Below are 19616 nucleotides of genomic sequence, written 5' to 3'. Positions count from 1 at the left end.
TTAAAGTGACAGTAGGAAAGGCGATTCCTCTGCAGGCTGCAGGTCTCGGCGGTGCACGACACGTCCTCTGGCGGGGGTTGGACGCATATTAGGGGGGTGAATACAACATTAATCTACGAATTCCATCATGGCAGCGACCTTAATGCGTTCCCTTGTAAAGAAGAGGGTAAGAAACACAAAAAGCATTGCATTTTTTTTTACAACCATGCAAGTAGTATGAGTTTGACGTTACGCAACATCAACTTAGCGGTCAAACACCACGAGCAGATACTTTGTAGCCACCCTGAAAGCAGTTCTATATTTAATGCACTAAAAATGGCAATAAGTTTGTCGCCTAATCGCCACAAAGTTATGACCTTTATTCTTATCAAATAATATAATTTCGCAACAGTTCACTTGGTCATTTGTGCATATGCACAAAGTTCATATGCGCTGTGCTACTCGTGTTATCACAGTTCTAGAAAGCTTTTGACTTCATGCATTAATCCTTGTTTAAGTTTGAGCTACAGTGAGTCTGAATCAGTCATATTTGCTGCAATCAGAAAAGCAGCTTCTCTGTATTTAAAGAGAGATATTTGCATATCCACATTGATTAAAAGCTACATAACATCAGGTTAAGTGTAAGAGAGGTGCACTGCAGTTTTACTGTATATGAGGTTTAATAAACTGACTGACATTATCAAATGAAGTGATCTTCCCAGAGACAATAGTGTAAATTAATGAATTACTGTTCTTCAGGTTCCTCTTCAGATGGGACGCATGTGCTACTCCTCCTCCTCTGTGGTAAGTTCATTGAGTACATATCTGTGCAAAGGGTGTTTGGGCTCAAAAGAAACCAGTGGATTAATAGAACGTTTGTCTAATATTGCATTGCAGTCTAAAAAGTAGCGATCATGAGAGCCAAGCAGGCAATTTGATTGTGGAAATATTGCTCAGATATCTTATTGTTCTAGGTCTTCAACCTATAGTAGTGTTCCATAAGCCATTAACCTGTAGACAATGTAAACTTTGCCTCATCATTTTAGAAGACCACCACACTTGTACTGAACCTTGTACTAACGAACACTCTATATGACTCAGATCTGACAGTGACTCGAGAAATCAGTCTTTCATTCTAAACTTTTATTTCCCTCTATTGACAGGAATAACACTATAGTAGTCTTATTATGTGTAAAGGCTGGAATACACTACAGTACGCTCTTTAAAATAATGTTTCCAAAAGGGTATTTTATTTTGATGCAATAGAAGAAGAAAAAATGTAGTGTGAAGAACATTTTAAAAAATCTAAAGACATTTTTTTTGCCACTATAAAGAACATTTTGTACAATTGTTTTTATGGATGTCAGTGCCAATAAAGAACCTTTATTTGTAAGAGTGTTCATGACTTAAAAAGATCAAGTCCTCCAGACTGTAAATACTGTAAATCAGGGCAGAAACTGGTTACACTTTATTTTGATGGTCCACTTTAGACATTCTACTAACTATGAAAGTAATTTGCAACTACATGTCAACTAACTGTAATTAGAGTATTAGTATACTGTTAGGTTCGGGTTAGTAGAAAATGTAGTTGCAAAGTTATTTATAGTGAGTGTAATGTCTGTTGGGGAGCATCAAAATAAAGTGTTAGCAGATATTAAGCAGACAGTCTACTAATACTCTAATGACTGCTAGATGACATGTAGTTGCAAAGTTACTGATAGTTTGTAGAATGTCTAAAGTGGGCCATCGAAATAGTGTTACCCAAAAATGAGTCAAAAGTCATGTAGTGTATTCCAGCCGTAAGCTATTTTCTCATCTCTCACTTAAAAAAAAAAAACAAGCAAAACATACCATTATTGTTATAACTATGTTTTTAGTTTTATGTTTGCTTTTTACACATACTTGTCTCTGTGTCCTTCCTCAGCCTACCACCAAGTTGTTCATTGATGGAAAATTTGTAGAATCCAAGAGTCCAGAATGGTTGGACATTCACAATCCTGTAAGTTCATACTGTACTAACAGAGACGTCTAATGCTTTTGCTGAATTTACACTGGAAGAGATAATGTACTACACACCAGTTTAACGGATTACATTCTTCCAGCACACTTAGGTCTAGTTAAAACCTATTAGATGAATGTGTTTTAATCACACGTGACTAAACTACTCTGCGCCTGCACTACTTACTTATACCAGCAGTCAGTATATACTACAGAGTCACTGATATTGTTTGGTGTTTTCATGGTTTTGAAAAGGAGTATTCACTGAGTATTACCACAATAGGGCTTGAGCTTTGGTCTAATCTGCTTTACACAGTAGAAAACAGATGCTAATAATAATAGCTTTTTTGTTTCTTCACTCTGCATTTACACTCTATATTCTAGAAACTCTGAATAATATCACATTAGAGCAGTTTTTTTTTTTTGATATAATTCTTGTATAATTCGATTGCTATGAATGAGTGACTCTCGTGTTAGAAAATAACTGTTGTTTTTCGATGTTATGTTAATGTTTGTAACAGCAAGAAAGCACAACCTTTGTAACCAAGCAGAATGATTTACTGTATCAGCACTTTTGCAGAAAAATGGGCACAAGCCATCATTTATAGATGCATTGTCTCTGTGATTGAATTATAATGCTCGTGCTCGCCTCAGGCCACCAACGAGGTCATTGGTCGAGTGCCTAAGGCCACACAAGAGGAGATGTTGGCCGCCGCGGACTCGTGCTCACGGGCGTACCATACCTGGTCCGAAACGTCCATCCTGGCCCGCCAGCAGATCTTCCTCCGCTATCAGCAGCTCATTAAAGACAATATTGTAAGTGACTGTTGCTCATCCTCAAAGCCTTTGTTTTGATTTCCAGTTCTGTTTTCAGAAACTGGATTATACTTTAATTGAATTATGCAAATGGTTACTGATAGTGGCAATTAATAGTTCTTTATTGATTTGTAATGTGAATCATTGAAATATAGAGCTTTGAAGGGGGGGTATTGTGATTATTATTTTGATTAATCGTTCTGCCCTACTTCCTGCTAAATGTATAATATGTGATTTGATTTGTGTTTCAGAAAGAGCTGGCCAGGTTGATAACCCTGGAGCAGGGTAAAACCCTGGCTGATGCTGAGGGCGATGTGTTCAGAGGACTGCGTGAGTCTCTTGTGACAATTCTTGAGTAAAATCTCTGTTCGTTAATTCTTGTCTGAATGTTTTAGTTAAGTCTGTAGAACATTAAAAGGCATATTGGGTGTTATTTTCAACCTAATGACCATACCGCAGCCACTACAGACAATCATTTTGACTCATCCTTTATGATATGTTAAGCAAACATGATGCGTTTACAGTAAACAGCCTTATGAAGGAGGCTTAAGCACTGCAAATGTGTGATGGAATACACTGTGAGTGTGTCCAGTCTTTTAACTCCTGTCATGACCAGTGCGAAAAGTAAACCGGCTTGTTATCCTTGCGGATCCTAATTGTCAATAGCTGTTTCCATCCACCTATTTTTATGTGCATTTTGGGATATTGCATAAAAAAATGCTGGATGAAAACGCCAAAATGCGCTAAACATATAAAAAAAAACACCACGTGGTACAAGTCGTATTTCTCGGAAAATGATGAGTTTACACAAGCATGTGAAGGCTTTTTACAGTTACGATTTACAACATGGTCCAACAACCCTAATGAAACACACCTGAACCAGCTAATCAAGGTCTTCAGGATTTATTAGAAACTTCCAGGCAGGTGTTTTGGAGCTGGTTGAAGATTCACTCTGCAAGATGATAGGGATATTAGGAATTATATTGGTAATACATAAGAAGTTTCCCTGTCTAACAAAGCACTCCCAACTCAAAGGACAATTAAGCATAAGATAATTCTTTCAAAAGCATAATTTTTTTCCGACCCCAAACCTTTTGAACGATAGTGTAAGCTTCTCGTTTCTGCTTCTAAACCTTCCTCATGTTTGCCTGCTAAGCTTCCATCATAAGAACATTTACTATAAAGATGTTTCCTTTTCTGTTATACACACTGAGAAATAAAACCGACAACATATCACATGACATAGTCATAATGTTGAAAAAAAACCTGTGATATTCCATTTTTAGTAGGGCTGGGTAAAAAAAATTGATTTCTCGATTTTAATTGATTCTCATTTTTACGAACCAATATCGATTCTAAATCCCAAGAATCAATTAGGCTAGTCATCCTGTTTTCAGTTGATGAATGAATGGAACATTGTAGCACGCATCCCATCAAATAAATCACAATAATCTTTGTGCTTTGTTACTATTGATATGAAACAAAGTCTCAGATTTCAAATTACGTCCATTTTCTTACGAAATTCAAAAACATAAATACTGTTTTGGCGCTGTGGCGGGAGATCGCTCTGGCTCAGCTCAAGAGCGCACATGATCTTCTTTTCCGCCTTAATAATACCAGTTACAGCGTAAAATAAACATGAATGAGCATCTGAAAGGGTGTTAAAAGATAAGAGTACAACTTAGCTGTTTCAACCGTGGAAAGATGTCAGTAAAACAGCTTGTAAACAATGTCATGTAACGTCACATTTACCTCAGAAAACCCATATCCAGTGACCATAAACTCGTTAGTCAGCTAGAAAAATGTACTCTAGAGAGGAGCATTTTGCTAAATATATGCACCATATTACATATTCATTATAATTTTTAATGTTCTTCAATATTTAAAGCATGTTTGAATAAATCTGGCAAGTTTTTATGACAGCCATCATTTAAATGTTTATATTTCATATAACTTTATTATTATGAAAATAAATAAGTTTAATACAAGTGTTTGGATACAAATCAGTTATTTTTTACCTTCAATATTATAGAAGGCTACAACTGACTCCCATAGTTTACAGCATTAGTTAAGAGATTTGTTTTCCTTGAGAAAATTTGCCATGTATTATACCTGATATCCAAAATAATCAATGTTGAATCGGAATCAAAATCGAATCGAATTGCAAGCTTGTGAATCGAAATCGAATCGAATTGTAAAATTTTTGTCAATACCCAGCCCTAATTTTTAGTGCTATAGATGAGGTGTTGTTGGCTGTTAGGGCCAAAGAAAGCCTTTAGCCCCATATCTGTTTGCACATTTTGTTTGTGTGCCTTCACATTATTTACTCTATTTGTTGATCTTGCAGAGGTGGTGGAGCACACCTGTAGTATCACATCTCTTATGCTGGGTGAGACCCTCCCCTCTATCACTAAAGACATGGACACGTACACATACCGGTTGCCCATTGGCGTATGTGCTGGTATCGCCCCCTTCAATTTCCCTGCCATGATTCCTCTGTGGATGTTCCCGATGGGCATGGTGTGCGGGAACACCTATTTAATGAAGCCCTCAGAGAGAGTGCCTGGCTGCACCATGTTGCTGGCCAAACTGCTGCAGGACGCCGGCGCTCCAGATGGGACATTAAACATAATCCACGGACAGCATGACGGTACAGAAAATTGCGTAGAAGGATTACAATTTGGCTGCATTATGATCTAGATTATGTGTGCAGATAACTAAATAAAAAAAAATTAATGTGTTTTTATAGCTGTGAACTTCATCTGTGAGCATCCCGCCATCAAAGCCATCAGTTTCGTCGGCTCCAACCAGGCTGGCGAGTACATCTATGAGAGAGGCTCCAAAAATGGCAAGAGAGTGCAGAGCAACATGGTTGGTTTTGAAAATGAAGTTAATGCATTTCACAGAAAACCATATTGCATGTGTCATTTGCGAACAACAAAACCATACTCAAGCATCCTCTCCAAAAGTCTTAACTTCTTTAAAGAGGCATTCAGTAGTTCTTTAGCTAGCATTACGTTTTTTAAGTTCATTGGTTTTATGTTAAATTACACAAGCTATGTTTCCATCTAACTATTTTTATGCAGATTTTGGGATATCGCATAAAAAATGCTGGATGGAAACGCCACGATGCGCATAAAAAACGCTCACTTGAGGCGGATACATTTGTTTTTTATCCGATAAGAAGACATGCGTGTAAACTATGATGGAAACACATTTACTAAATAAATCCCTCAATGCGCAACAAAAAAAATAGTGTGACTTTGCCTCAACAGTGGATGTGATTGGATAACTGGACTAACCAGCGGATCAGTTTCATTGTACAGCATCTCAAGTGTTGGTTTGATCATTCTGAAATTCCTGATCCAAAGTCTGTCATCAGAATGATTTGGGTTAACTCTCTCCCAAAAGCGTCTGGGTTCCCAAACTCCAGCATCCGAACGCAAGATAACATGACAGCGACTATTGCATTTCGTTTGCACGCTCTGAGACGCAAGCCATTTGTGATGATGGAGGAAAATAGAGCCAGCAACGTTCATTTTTGCAGCAACGTACATTTTTATTGCAGATATTTTGCGCCAGTTTCCCAGAAAGTGACGATTTTGTTCTCTTGAACGCATGGTACGGAAATGTTTTATTCCAAACTGCTGAATGCATCTTTAAAATGAATAAATTATGAATGAATTAATGAATTTAATTCAATCCATGTTGTTTCAAATCCATATTACTTAGTTACTTCCAGGGAATATGAAATGTGAGGTTTTTTTAAGAATATCCTGGTCGCACTTTCCAATATGATGAAAGTGAATGAACAAATATTTTGTTGAAAAAATAAATTATTAATTCATGAGTCCATCCTATCAGTTCTCTGTCTTTATCGGTCTAAAGGGATGGGCAACTTCAGTCCAGGAGAGTTCATTCCACTGTCCTGCAGAGTTTAGCTAAAATCAAACAAACCTGAACAAGCTAATCAAGCTATAGGTATGTGAGAGTTTATCAGGGTTGGAGCTAAACTCTGCCGGACTGAAGTTGCCCGTCCCTGGTCTAAATGATCGGTCGGTTCCACTGGAGAAGAATTTGTCAGTCAATATATTGCAGTGCATGAAGCCGTATGGACCATTTTTTTGTTGTATCGTTATGGTGTCTTTGCACCCTTTTTGAAGCTTGATAGCTTTCATGCGCTTTCATCATATAGAAAAGAGTGGCCAGGATTCTTTCATTAAAGGAACACTCCACCGTTTTTTGAAATAGGGCTTATTCACTTTCTTTCCTACATTTAGATAGGTGGGCAAATGCATTTTTGTCTCAGTGCATGCATTGTTTTAGTTTGACAGGGTCGGCGCTAGCTTAGCTTAGCATAATGAATGGAATCCTTTGTTGCCAGCTAGCATGTCCTGAGTAAAAGTGATATAAAAAATTAAAAAAACAAACCTAATTACTTCTTGTGGCCTGCGTATTCACAACAAGTACAAATAGTGATGCAGATTAACACTAGGCGATTTCCTAGGCAGATATTGACTTATATATTAAGGACTATATTAGGGGGAAGCACAGGCGAAGCACTGCTACTTGGGCGTGATATCTCTGCGCCCAAGTAGCAGTGCTTCACCTGTGCTTCCCCCTAATATAGTCCCAAGTCAAAATCTGCATAGGAAATCGTCTAGTGTTAATCTGCATCGCTATTTGTAAATGACTAAATGTAAATGTAAATGTATTTGTACTTGTTGTGAATACGCAGGCCACAAGAAGTAATTAGGTGGGTTTTTTAAATTTTTTATATCACTTTTACTCAGGACATGCTAGCTGGCAACAAAGGATTCCATTCATTATGCTAAGCTAAGCTAGCGCCGACCCTGTCAAACTAAAACAATGCATGCACTGAGACAAAAATGCATTTGCCCACCTATCTAAATGTAGGAAAGAAGGTGAATAAGCCCTATTTCAAAAAACGGTGGAGTGTTCCTTTAAAAGAAGGGGAGGGGAGTAATTGACTAAAAGCAGTGATGTTAATAAACTAATATTTAGTAGTGTGACGATAAACAGTGTAACTTTCACAAGCAGCTGTATCTCTCAGCACCACTGTAATGGCCAGATGGTGGCAGCATTTGGTTACAAATGAATCTTCACCATTCTGGTTCATTCCTAACCTCTAGAATGAGGCTGCAATTTTAGTCTGACTCAAAATTTGGGAAGGAAATTTTAGATTACTCCATTTTCAGACTTTATTGCGTTGACAATTCGCATGACTGACTCACAGATGATGCACAGCAGTGAAATAAGTTAAATTTTAGAAATGTATAAGTTAGCAGTTTACAGATGCCTTGGATTTATCACTGCAGATACACTTCCTTTTTTGAAACCCTATTACAATCCCCTCCACTACCACAATCCTTTTCATTTCTTTGCAGTTTTGCAAATTAACTTGAATTTTACATTTCTTATGCCAGATGTTGTTTACCAGATGTTGAATCTTATGCCAATCTAATAGCTATTCAAGATGGTAAATAGTGTTTTTTGCATTTTTCCCTCTCTTGTACTTTGCCCATTTCCAATTGTGCTAGTGCTCGAGTTTGTATTTTGATAAAGCTGTAGAGCTGCTTCTTCTGTCCACCAGGGGGCAAAGAATCACGGTGTGGTGATGCCTGATGCCAACAAAGAGAACACACTCAACCAGTTGGTCGGTGCTGCTTTTGGAGCAGCAGGTCAGAGATGCATGGCACTTTCCACTGCAATCCTCATAGGAGAAGCCCAGAACTGGTTGCCTGAGCTGGTTGAACGTGCAAAGAGTCTCCGTGTCAATGCAGGTACTTGCGCTTTATTATATTCATCAGTTCTGATCCTGGTGTACCCCAGTACAGCTCTTTTTATGTCTCACAAATCTGACACCCAATTTAGGATTGGAGCGCAGTGTCCTAATCAGACACAGAACGATAAAGCCCAAAATGCACTCTGCTTGTCTGCATTCGGGAACAGTGCGCATGATGTAATTTTCATCATCAGTATAGTCCGCTGATGTTTGCACATGCTATCCACATCCCGCCTGACAACTGCACTTGCAATGACTGAATACCACTAGGTTAGGTGAATGCACCGAATGTGTCCGTTTGCGCTTGCGTGCAGTGGAGTTTACTTTAAAAGAACGGTTTCGTTCGGTCTCTTTCTGGTGGAATGATCTTCCCAACCCTAGCCTGACAGCCGAATCCCTGACAATGCTCATCTCTTCCGTGAGCACTTAACTGCATCCTGGAGAAAACAAGTTCTACTTCTACTTGTAGAAAACAAGTTCTACTATTCTGAACAAAACTTCGTATTACTAGCATTTCTCATGTTTATTGCCCCGTTAAGATGAATCACTTGTTGTATTCCTCATTTGTAAGCCGCTTTGGATAACGGTGTCTGTTAAAATGAATGTAAATGTGAAAGGTTTGCATGTTCAACTGTGTGTGAGACGGAGCAGAATGCGGAAAAAAACGAAATGGACAAAAGGATTGTCCATCTAGGGTTTGTCACTTATAATTTTGGACCAATGAGATTTTGTTGCAAACATTAAATTTGTTCTGATTGGCTGTGGTTCTGTTGGGTCCCATAATATAATATTTTAAAGTTTATTTTTTTTCGTGCCAGTTAGAACACATGATATGAATATTGACCAATTCCGTTGTTTGCGTTTCCAGTCAGGTTTACAGGTGTAAACGGGGTCTAAAAAACGTTTTAAGTTTGTCCACTTTCGACCATTTCCAGAGGTAGTCGAAAACTCATTCGACCGGATTGCTTTCATATTGTAAACGCTCATGTGGTCGAATGTGTTTGAACCGCCACAAAAGACCGTGTACTCTCCACCTACTGATCTAATGCGTAAACATTATGGGAAGCGCGCTAGCCAGACGGGATTTAAACTTTGTCGCCTGAAGACACAAATTTGGTTTGAAGACGAAAAACATACCAAGCACAATGTTCTCTCACCATTCCTGATTTCTAACACACACTCACAGCGTTCAGCGTCGTCTTGCGGCTGTCAGAGCAGAAACTAAAATAAATTGCATGAGCTTATTGCGCCCATTAGATCTAAAGATCTTAAAAAGCCCATACTTACATTTATCCGCCCATAGACCCTCTCCTCGAAGAAATCAGGACAGAAGTGGTTGAAAGTGGACAAAAGAGACGGATTTAAACACCAGGTGTAAATGGGTATGTGTCTCCCTCGTCTACTTATGATCCGATCAACCAAAACTTATCTTAATACCAGGTGTAAACTGGGCATATGATAGACAGTACCATAAATGTCACCTTAGAATATTGTTTTCTGATATTCATTGAATAAAGTCTCTCTTCCACAGTTTCACTGTTTTTTTTTCTCTGAATTTTTTGCTCTATCCCTCTTTTTTAGCCTTTTTGTAGACCACCCATGCCTTCATGACCACACCTCTCCCCGAGCAACTTAAAACATGTTCAGCTCACCCAGAGGAGAGACGCACTATTTTTCTTGGTCATGCCACAAAGATGAAGCACATTTTGTGGTATAAAGGGGACCAGAAATTAGTATGGGCCGATCAAATGTTTGAAAAAAAGTTCTGCCGATGAAAATTGTAATTGTAATCAGAGGAACTAAACCGCAGCAGCTATTCTGAAACCTTAAAACAGCCCTCTAAGACAAATGGCCTTAGGGTATCTAAAAATGTGTGTGTGGCTGTGTGTTTATTCATATGTGTGTGCATGTATGTGTGTGCAAGTGCATATGGATATGTCAGTGTTTGCCAGTCCCTTTGGTTATAACCCAGTAAAAAAGGGAAAATTAAAGGAAAGTCATCCTCTTCATCCATCTATTCAGTGAAAATCAACAAAACGACACAGAAACCCTCTCTCCAGCATTATGGATGTCTAAACTTCTGGTTAACCAAGTAAATTGTTGTTTGGAAGGGAAACCGCGACATTTTCTGCAAACTATCCACCTAAATCATCTTCACTACAGTAATGATTCAGCAAATGAGTGCATGTTGGTTGTGCGCTGAATTGTTAACATATGAATTCACACGTTTTTGTGGTCATCAGATTTCTTCTCATTCATTATGTAATGAATAGTGTGATCATTCAGCTTTCGTTTCAAAGTGCCACATTTGATGACAGTTAAGACTAAAAACATGTTATCAAAAATCAAATTATGATCAGATATGGCTGAGGTTTGGGTATGTTTTGCAAAAACTCCTTAATTATGTTTTTCTATTATTTTCCATTTTCTCTTCTGTAAGGTGACCAGCCGGGAGCTGATGTGGGACCTCTCATCTCGCCTCAGGCCAAAGAGCGAGTGAACAGCCTTATTCAGAGTGGTGTGGATGAGGGCGCCAAGTTGCTGCTTGATGGCAGGAATGTGAAGGTCAAGGGTTACGAAAACGGGAACTTCGTAGGACCAACCATCATTAGCAATGTTACGGTAAGAACCACTTATTTGTGCAAGTTCATCCCACTTATTCATGTTGCTCCAAACCTGTATGCCTTTCTTCTTTGGAACATAAAAGAAGATATTGTGCAGAATGTCTTGGTATTTTTTTTTTATATTTACAATAAAAGTTAATGGGGTTTAGAGTCGTTTTGGACCTCATTAGCCGCGTTTCCACTGTCGGGCCATTGCGCGCCAGGGCTTTAAACAGGCCGTGCCGGGCTAATAGCCTCGGGCCAGTAGCACCGGGCCCAAAATCTGCTGCGTTTCCACTGTCGGGCCAGAAGCCCCACAGCGCTTCACTAAAACATGCCCGTAACACGCCTCTCTGGAACTACGTCACACGTAATGATGTAACGTGTAATTACATACACCACACATGTAATGATGGGTTACATCATTTCACCAACAAATGGAAGTTTTATCAGAAAACGAATCAGAAAGAAATCACTGGAAACAATGTGATCGCAAAACAAACATGATAAAAGCGACCAGTTGCTGGCATTTTTGTTGTTAACTTGAATATTTAAAATCCAAGCATCGATGTTTTACCACAGGTTTACAATAAAAAGTGATACATTGATCATAATGAATTAATTTATGTCAAAATTGCACATTAGTCACACAGAAATAAATTACCGTTAGGTCTATTACACAAAAGAAAGGGGACACACTTACTTATTCAGTCGCGTCTGTTTATTTGGTAGTTACAGGACATATTTACATCACATTTAGAAAGAAGGATAATGATAATCAGAGAAACAGAGGAAGCTCCCGTAAAAAAGGTTGCTTTATTTTATGATAGTCCGGTATAAAGAGATGAGACGTAGGCTACTGACAGATAAAATAAAAACACGATTGTGATAGCCATTATGATTCGTCTGATTTCTTCAAACGTTCACTGTTTTTTTACTATGCGTATGTTCAAGCGTATTTACTATGTTTACTATGGTAATGGTTATAGCGTGCACAGACTTTTGCATCGCGTATAAATATTTCTACCTTATACGGTGATCAGAATCCACATCGGATCACAAACAGAAGGCATTCAAACATGAAAGTGAGTTAAATTATTTTTAAAGTCTTTAATGCTGACAGAATCATCCGGCACTGCCGTCTCCAGACTCAGGTAAACTCCGCCTCTGTTCGTAACCACTCCTCTAGCCCTAGCTGGCTAGCTTTGGCCGAAGGTATTCGACTGGCCAGAAAATCCTGGCTGTTGGCCCCGAGTAAGCCCCGATCAAGCCCCGTAAGTGACAGTGGAAACGCGACTGGCCCTGGCATGCACTAGCCGGGCCCGGCCCTGGCCCGACAGTGGAAACGCGGCTATTAACCGCTTTTCCACTATCAGGCCAGTTCAAGCCAGGGCTAACAACGTGCCGGGCAGGGCCAATAATCTTGAGCCACAATGCCAAAATCAAGCTGTGTTATCCACTGTCAGGCCAGTAGCCCTGCAGCACTACCCTAAAACCCGCCCTTAAAGGGATACTTCACCGTTTTTTCATATTAAACTATGTTATTCCCTTAACTAAGACGAGTTGATACATACCTCTCTCGTCTCAGTGCGTGCACTAAATCCCTCTGTCTTGCGGCGAAACTTTGTTAGCCCAGTTCATTTAATATGGGCCAAGCAGAGAAGATACCAAACACCTCCACGTTTTCCCTATTTAAATACAGTTACTCGCGAAGTGTAACTCGACCTAGGACGGTGACACAAAACAAAACGTTGCGCTTTTCTAAGCGTGTAAAATGGATAACTATTTTGTATGGCGGAATACCATAGCAAGTGCTTGTAAGCACTTCGACTTGGCGCAGTAATATCTTCACTCGTGAAAAATCCTCTCACCGGCCCCCGCTCCCTCTAGTGAAGATATTACTGCGCCAAGTCGAAGTGCTTACAAGCACTTGCTATGGTATTCCGCCATACAAAATAGTTATCCATTTTACACGCTTAGAAAAGCGCAACGTTTTGTTTTGTGTCACCGTCCTAGGTCGAGTTACACTTCGCGAGTAACTGTATTTAAATAGGGAAAACGTGGAGGTGTTTGGTAGCTTCTCTGCTTGGCCCATATTAAATGAACTGGGCTAACAAAGTTTCGCCGCAAGACAGAGGGATTTAGTGCACGCACTGAGACGATAGAGGTATGTATCAACTCGTCTTAGTTAAGGGAATAACATAGTTTAATATGAAAAAACGGTGAAGTATCCCTTTAACATACCTCTGTAGAACAACGTTACCAACCTCACCAATTCACCAGCATGGGGTAGCTAGCTGACTGAAAACGAGCTAGATCACAAAAAAATGAACATGACAGAAGAGTCCAGCATTGGTATTTGACCATTATTTACAATAAAAATGTTACATTGACAGTTATTTATTAATTTGTGCACATTAATCATGCTGAATTATACTGCATTTATCGTTATTGCACATAAAAAAAAAAACACGTAATAGCCTACTTCCATTTATTTGTGATCAAAGGAATATACAAAACAACTCTGTTAAGGCTTTTAAGTCCAAAGGCACGATTGTAATCGTATATGCTTTGTCTAAGTTCTTCAAGCGGTCTCTGGTATTCCCCATGTTCATAGCTTTTGGCCCGACAGTGGAAACGCAGCTATTGACTTTCATTATATGGACAAAAACTGTTTGTAACATGTAGGTGGTTAAATCCCTACTAAGTTGGAACATGTCAATAGGATGCAAAGGCTATGTAATGTTATACACCTGCTGTTTGTGATACCTCAATTTCAGCCCGACATGAAGTGCTACACAGAGGAGATATTTGGACCTGTATTGGTGGTTCTGGGGGCTGACAGCTTGGATGAAGCCATCAAAATGGTCAATAATAACCCATATGGCAACGGAACTGCCATCTTCACCACCAACGGTGCCGCAGCACGTAAATACACCCATGAAGTTGATGTTGGTCAGGTGAGATTTCTTTCAATATTGACTGGGTTTATGATACACATTGAGATGCATAAAACTGCCTCAACTGGATTGCAGCCTAAACACAAGAGATATCCCATTGTGAAACTCTGGTTTTAGAGTTTATGCTTATTGGGTTGAACTGGTTCTTTTTTGGACTGCAGGGAATGGGAATGCTTGTATTAATGCAATTGTGAGAAAAAGAATTGTGGTATATCAGTATCTGATTATATACACACATCCTTACTAGTTATTCCACCATGATAGTGTTTAACACTGTTGAAACAGTATCTGTGTGACCTGAGATGGGTGCATGCAGAGGTCTCTCAAAGAACTTTGAGAGACCTCTGGACGTCTGGAAAACTCCCTCCTTATAGACCGTGTAGACATGTTAATGTTCAGTTTTGTCATATCAGGCACCTCCATATGTCAAGTAAGCTCTTGACAAGACCATTGTAGGTAAAGAGTCCCAGGCACACACCTCTAGAGTAAATATTAGAATGTGAAGTAAATGAAATGTGTAAAATCCCCTTGGCGCCACTCCTCGACCGTTTCATATGCGTGTTGTCTCTTTAGCTGCCATAAGTAACACAAGGCCTTCTTTTAAAAATGTATGTAAAACCTTCCTGAACTTACCTTGTTTGCCACATATTTTAAAATGTACAAAATACAGCGGCTACCACAAAACATGCACACTACAAATAGTTCACAGCAAATATGTGCTTTTTATTCAAACCAGCACTATGCCAAAATATTTAGCTGGTAAAGGTCTGAGTCTGAAATTAAACTCAAAAGGAATCCCTTGCAACCTGTTGATTATGCAAAAAAATAGCCCCTCTTTACCCCGTTTGTTTGCCAGTGGCGAGCCGCTATGCCGTGTGTTTGCGATTCACATGCTGGAGTACACGGCACGGGCCATGTGCTGAGCTGGCCTCTCAATCCCCCTCACACAAGAACCTCCTTTTGCCTTTTTTTCCCTCCGTCCACTCCCTCACGAGTCACCTTCGGCCAGAAGGCTCAAATTGTGCAACCGCATAAAAAAAAAAAAACTCTGCCAGTTTCCAGCCTCACCCCATCCCAAAAACAAAATGTTTTGTTTAGTTATTCTCTGCATCCATTACTTTTCTCAGCTGGTACACAAACAAATGATTGTGGCTTTCAGTTGTGTGTCGACTGCCTCGTCAACTCTTTCAATAGAATGAGCTGATTGTTCCACACTTTCCGTACACAGTTGTTGAAGCCCTACAGTAGCTTGTTCCCAAAGCAAAGATGTGCATGGGTGTTTCTTCAACTTCAGGCACTTTTATGTTTCAATAACAATTTAAAGTTCATCAATTATGAAAGAAGTTCAATTCAGCTATAAGCAGCTCTACAGAAGTCAGTGTATTTATTCTGTGTTTATTCGGTTTAGTTCAATAAGTGTTGAGTTTGGAAAATTCATCAGTCGAATCAAGTTATAATGCAACTCTGCAGAAAACAGTGGTTTCATTGTCCAACTCAATTCAGTTCAAGTTTTGTTCGAATCCAGTATTGTCAGTGCAGTCAAATGGATAATGCAGTATGACTGAATACTATAAGAGTGTGTTCACACTTGGCATGTTTGGTTTGATTTTAACGAACCCTGGTGCAATTACTGTTAGTGTGGTTAATTTGAATAAGTGTGAACGCTGCCATCTGAACCCTGGTGCCACCGAACAAGCGGACCGAGACGAGACCGCTGAAAAGATGGATCTCGTCCGCTTCCAAACCAACTCTGATGCGGTTCGACTGAAATATGAACGGAACGTGGACTAAAGACATGTAAACTAACCAAAAATAGGACACGATGTCACAAGATGTGACCCTAAAAAGGACAGAATGCTCAAGAATACGTGTTTTTTTTCTCGTCATAGATGGTACAGGCATCAGAACTGCGTCTCCTTGCAGCAGGTCTTTGTTTGTGTGTTTGACGGAGGCATTCCTGCCGCTGTTTTGACTCCTTTACACGTTTTATAAGCTCTTCACGAGTTCTCAGCTGGTCAAAATACCATCATATGTCGGCTACGCACATACAACGAGCGCATTTAGCCCAGAACACAGTAAGTTCTGTCACGAAATATACATAATAAAAGCCAACCAATCAGGATGTGAACATATCCCTATGTCTTTAGGTTCGGTGTTAAAATGCCAATGTGAACGCTAAGTAGCCCAGAACTGAATGTTGTTGGGTTTTTGTCCAGACCAAACGACCCAAGGGAACCAAACTACAAGTGTGAACATACCCTAAGTGTTGTTTAAACCTCAACTAAGCAAGCCAGAGGTGACAGTGGCAAGGAACCCAAGCTCCTTCAGGTGACCGAAATGGAGAACAAAAACCTTGGGAGAAACCAGGCTTAGTCAGGAGGAAGCCAGTTCTTCTCTGGCCAATTAAACGAACATGATGTTATTTATGATTCCAGGCTTCATCACAAGTCAGACTGTGGATAGATATTGTCAAGCCATCATTAGGTGGGAGTTGTAGTCTGTCCGGCAAGGGCTGCAGTTTAGCCTGTAGTGGACGAATAGCATATCAATGACTGTAAGCATGACGAAACTGCGTTGTGGTCCTAGCAGGTCCTGGCATGGCGGGTTTATAGCTGGCCATCGGGGTCTGTGCTGAGGAGTCTGTGATTGTGTGTATTCAGGATACAGAAAAAAGCTGGCTATGAAATTTGCGACAAAAAGGAGTCGGCCATTTTGTTCCAAAAATTTAATTTCCATTACAGAATTCTTTGAAACAAGCATGTTAGACGTTAGCAGATTTTTAAGAAAATTTAGGGTTCTTTTTACAAACCACAAGGCAGATATTCTCATAGTGGAAGAAACCCATGTCAGAAAAAAGAAACGAAATCCACTGGGATGATTGTCCTGTTTTCGCTTGCTATCTAGTAAAGGTTAACACTACATTTAAACTGTAGTTATGTTAAACTCCTATTTCTGGACTTTAATTGCTACATTGACATTGAAGCGCAGTAGGCAAGCTCTTCAATACACACTGGAAAGGTTGAAGCTACACTTGTATGGTGAGATTTCTAATTTTACATTGAGCAGGGAGACGAACGCGAAGAGGTAATGTATAGAATTTACAAACCGTCACTCCCACATGGTGTCTAGCGACGTGAGGAAAGCATACAGCTTTCTGCGGCAGACAAAAATGCTTTTGCGTCTGACGGGTACGCTGTTGTCTTAACTGTCATCAGGGTGTGAGTGTGTCAGATATGTGAGATGCAGTGAACATGACTGCTCAAGAGGGCAAACACAGCTGACCTCAGAGACGTCTGTTAATATGCTGCTCCTTTTACAGATTGGAGTTAATGTACCAATCCCCGTCCCACTGCCCATGTTTTCATTCACCGGTTCCAGAGGCTCCTTCAGGGGGGACACGAACTTCTATGGAAAGCAAGTAAGTATTCATCACTGGATATATATGTGTATATATATACACTGGATGTATATTTCAAACACTATTAAAGTCAAGTAAACCGTCTGTAATAAAATAATAACAAATAATTAAACTACAAGCAATAGCACAAATAAAGACCATAGAACAAAGATGCTAATTAAATAAACTGTGCGTTTTCCAGGTAGATCTAACAGTACTTGGATACAGATTAGGTACAGAAATTGAATCAAATGTAAAATAACTGCATAGTCTTCACTGTATAATTAAATAAAGATGCATCCTTATTAAAGTTACAGAAGTTACTCAGCCAAAAGCATTGAATGATTTTTCTTTTTTTTTCTTTTGCAGTGACGTTGTATGATTAACATTAAAACACAGGGATATTAGGCTGATGTCACTTTAAGACAACGCATAGATCCAATATACTGATACTGTTACACATGCGCTTTCTTTCTCAACTGTTTACGTTTACTTAAGACATAACCAACTATGTTTACTAGGATACTTTCCAAGACGGGAATTTTAACAGAATTTTGTGTGGCATTCTCTGTCAAGCAGACAATGCGTTTAACCCCTTTAAATTAATCAGATGGTTGAAAAGTAGAACGTTTGACAAGAAATACAGTTTTTTAAATAAAACACAGAAAAGACTCGTTTCAATTATACAAAATAAACAAAACAAAAAAATTACCACATTGAAAGAGGCATTGAGAAGTTGACATTTGTTTCTGCCTTGGAAAAAAATATATTTTAGAATGATTGGTCACGTCATATCTTCCCCAGATGTCAAATGAACCGTTTAAAATCTGTTCACATGTTGACATGGTCCATTTGGTTTACCATGTTTTGCCTCCAGTGTTTGGCTTTAAAATTTGTTTTGGTATAACATTTCATCGGCTGTAGTTTGTCATAAAACTATGACTGACATGTTTTGACACAAGTGGTTTATTGCTTTCGCCAGCATACGTTTGCCAGCCACCTGCCATTTCTCATGTGATGTCATTGTCATTTTGGGAGGGTATTAAAAAGATGACTAATCTTGAGTCATTGTTTAGTCTTAAGTATTTTGGTATTCTTTCCATCACAGGGCATTCAGTTCTACACACAGATCAAAACTGTTACCTCACAGTGGAAGGCAGAAGATGCTACACTGAAGTCCCCTGCCGTGACAATGCCAACAATGGGACGTTAAGTGTTGATCACCTGTATAAATTCCGCCCTGCCCCCCAAAATCTTCAAAACCTCAAGTTTTAACTACTGAACATTGATATTTTCAAAATAAATTGACCTTTTCACTGCTAAAATGTTCTATGAAGTTAAATAATTCCCAAAAATTTTATTTTCTTTCTTTTTTTTCTTCTTCCACTCTTTGATAATTAAAAAAATCAAATAAATGTAGCTCATTTTGCTCTTTAATTGTATAAAACATCTTACATCTGTCAAATGGTTGGCAGTTTCTTACCCTGATATAGCAGAAGTTTCTATGTTTCATAAAATAATGACTCCACATTCAACACTAAATTTTGTTTGAGTGTTGACAAGCTGTATTAAGTCTACAAAAAAAGGTTAAGTGCTAAAATATGTAATATCTGTAGCAAACTGGCTTTTCTGAACTGTTCAACTAGCATTATCTCTGGTTATGAATGTCTAAATTCATATGCAAAATTTGTGAACTGTTGATGAATAGAAGACTGTTTTAGGCTGTTTGCCTCAATAAAAAAAAGACAATGAATTTGTTCTTGTTGAAGTTATTGATTTTTAGTAGCACTTGCTAAGGTAAAGCCAGATGCACACTATATGATATGATAATAGTCCTTTACGTATGTTGCTTGTCAAACTGTACGAACATGATTCCTGCTGGAAGCCATGTCACACTGTAGGATCTCAGTTGTCATAATGTCAGACTCTATGACAGTCAAAAACGGACGCATGCAAGAAGACTCGTCCAGAGTTTTACATCATCAATCTGTGACGCGTTCAGTGCCGAGAACTGCATTTTACATGCGGGAAAGAAATGGTGGCTAGCAAACAAAAAC

At 39.0% G+C, this 19616-nt stretch overlaps 1 protein-coding gene across 1 annotated transcript; it reads left to right on the top strand.

Moving 5' to 3' along the window:
* The first annotated feature begins 10 nt into the window (after positions 1-10).
* On the top strand, positions 11-19312 carry aldh6a1 (aldehyde dehydrogenase 6 family, member A1). Its single transcript, XM_082143280.1, has 12 exons — positions 11-166; positions 739-783; positions 1904-1978; positions 2632-2793; positions 3045-3123; positions 5141-5443; positions 5543-5664; positions 8408-8597; positions 11040-11221; positions 13983-14162; positions 17482-17580; positions 18668-19312. Exons 1-12 carry the CDS (start codon positions 128-130, stop codon positions 18770-18772), a joined length of 1581 nt encoding a protein of 526 aa, XP_081999406.1. The 5' UTR covers positions 11-127; the 3' UTR covers positions 18773-19312.
* The last annotated feature ends 304 nt before the right edge of the window (positions 19313-19616 follow it).

This window comes from Leuciscus leuciscus (assembly GCF_965113295.1).
Source record: "Leuciscus leuciscus genome assembly, chromosome: 17".
NCBI classification, from domain to species: domain Eukaryota; kingdom Metazoa; phylum Chordata; class Actinopteri; order Cypriniformes; family Leuciscidae; genus Leuciscus; species Leuciscus leuciscus.
This window is presented reverse-complemented; position numbering and strand designations above follow the sequence as displayed.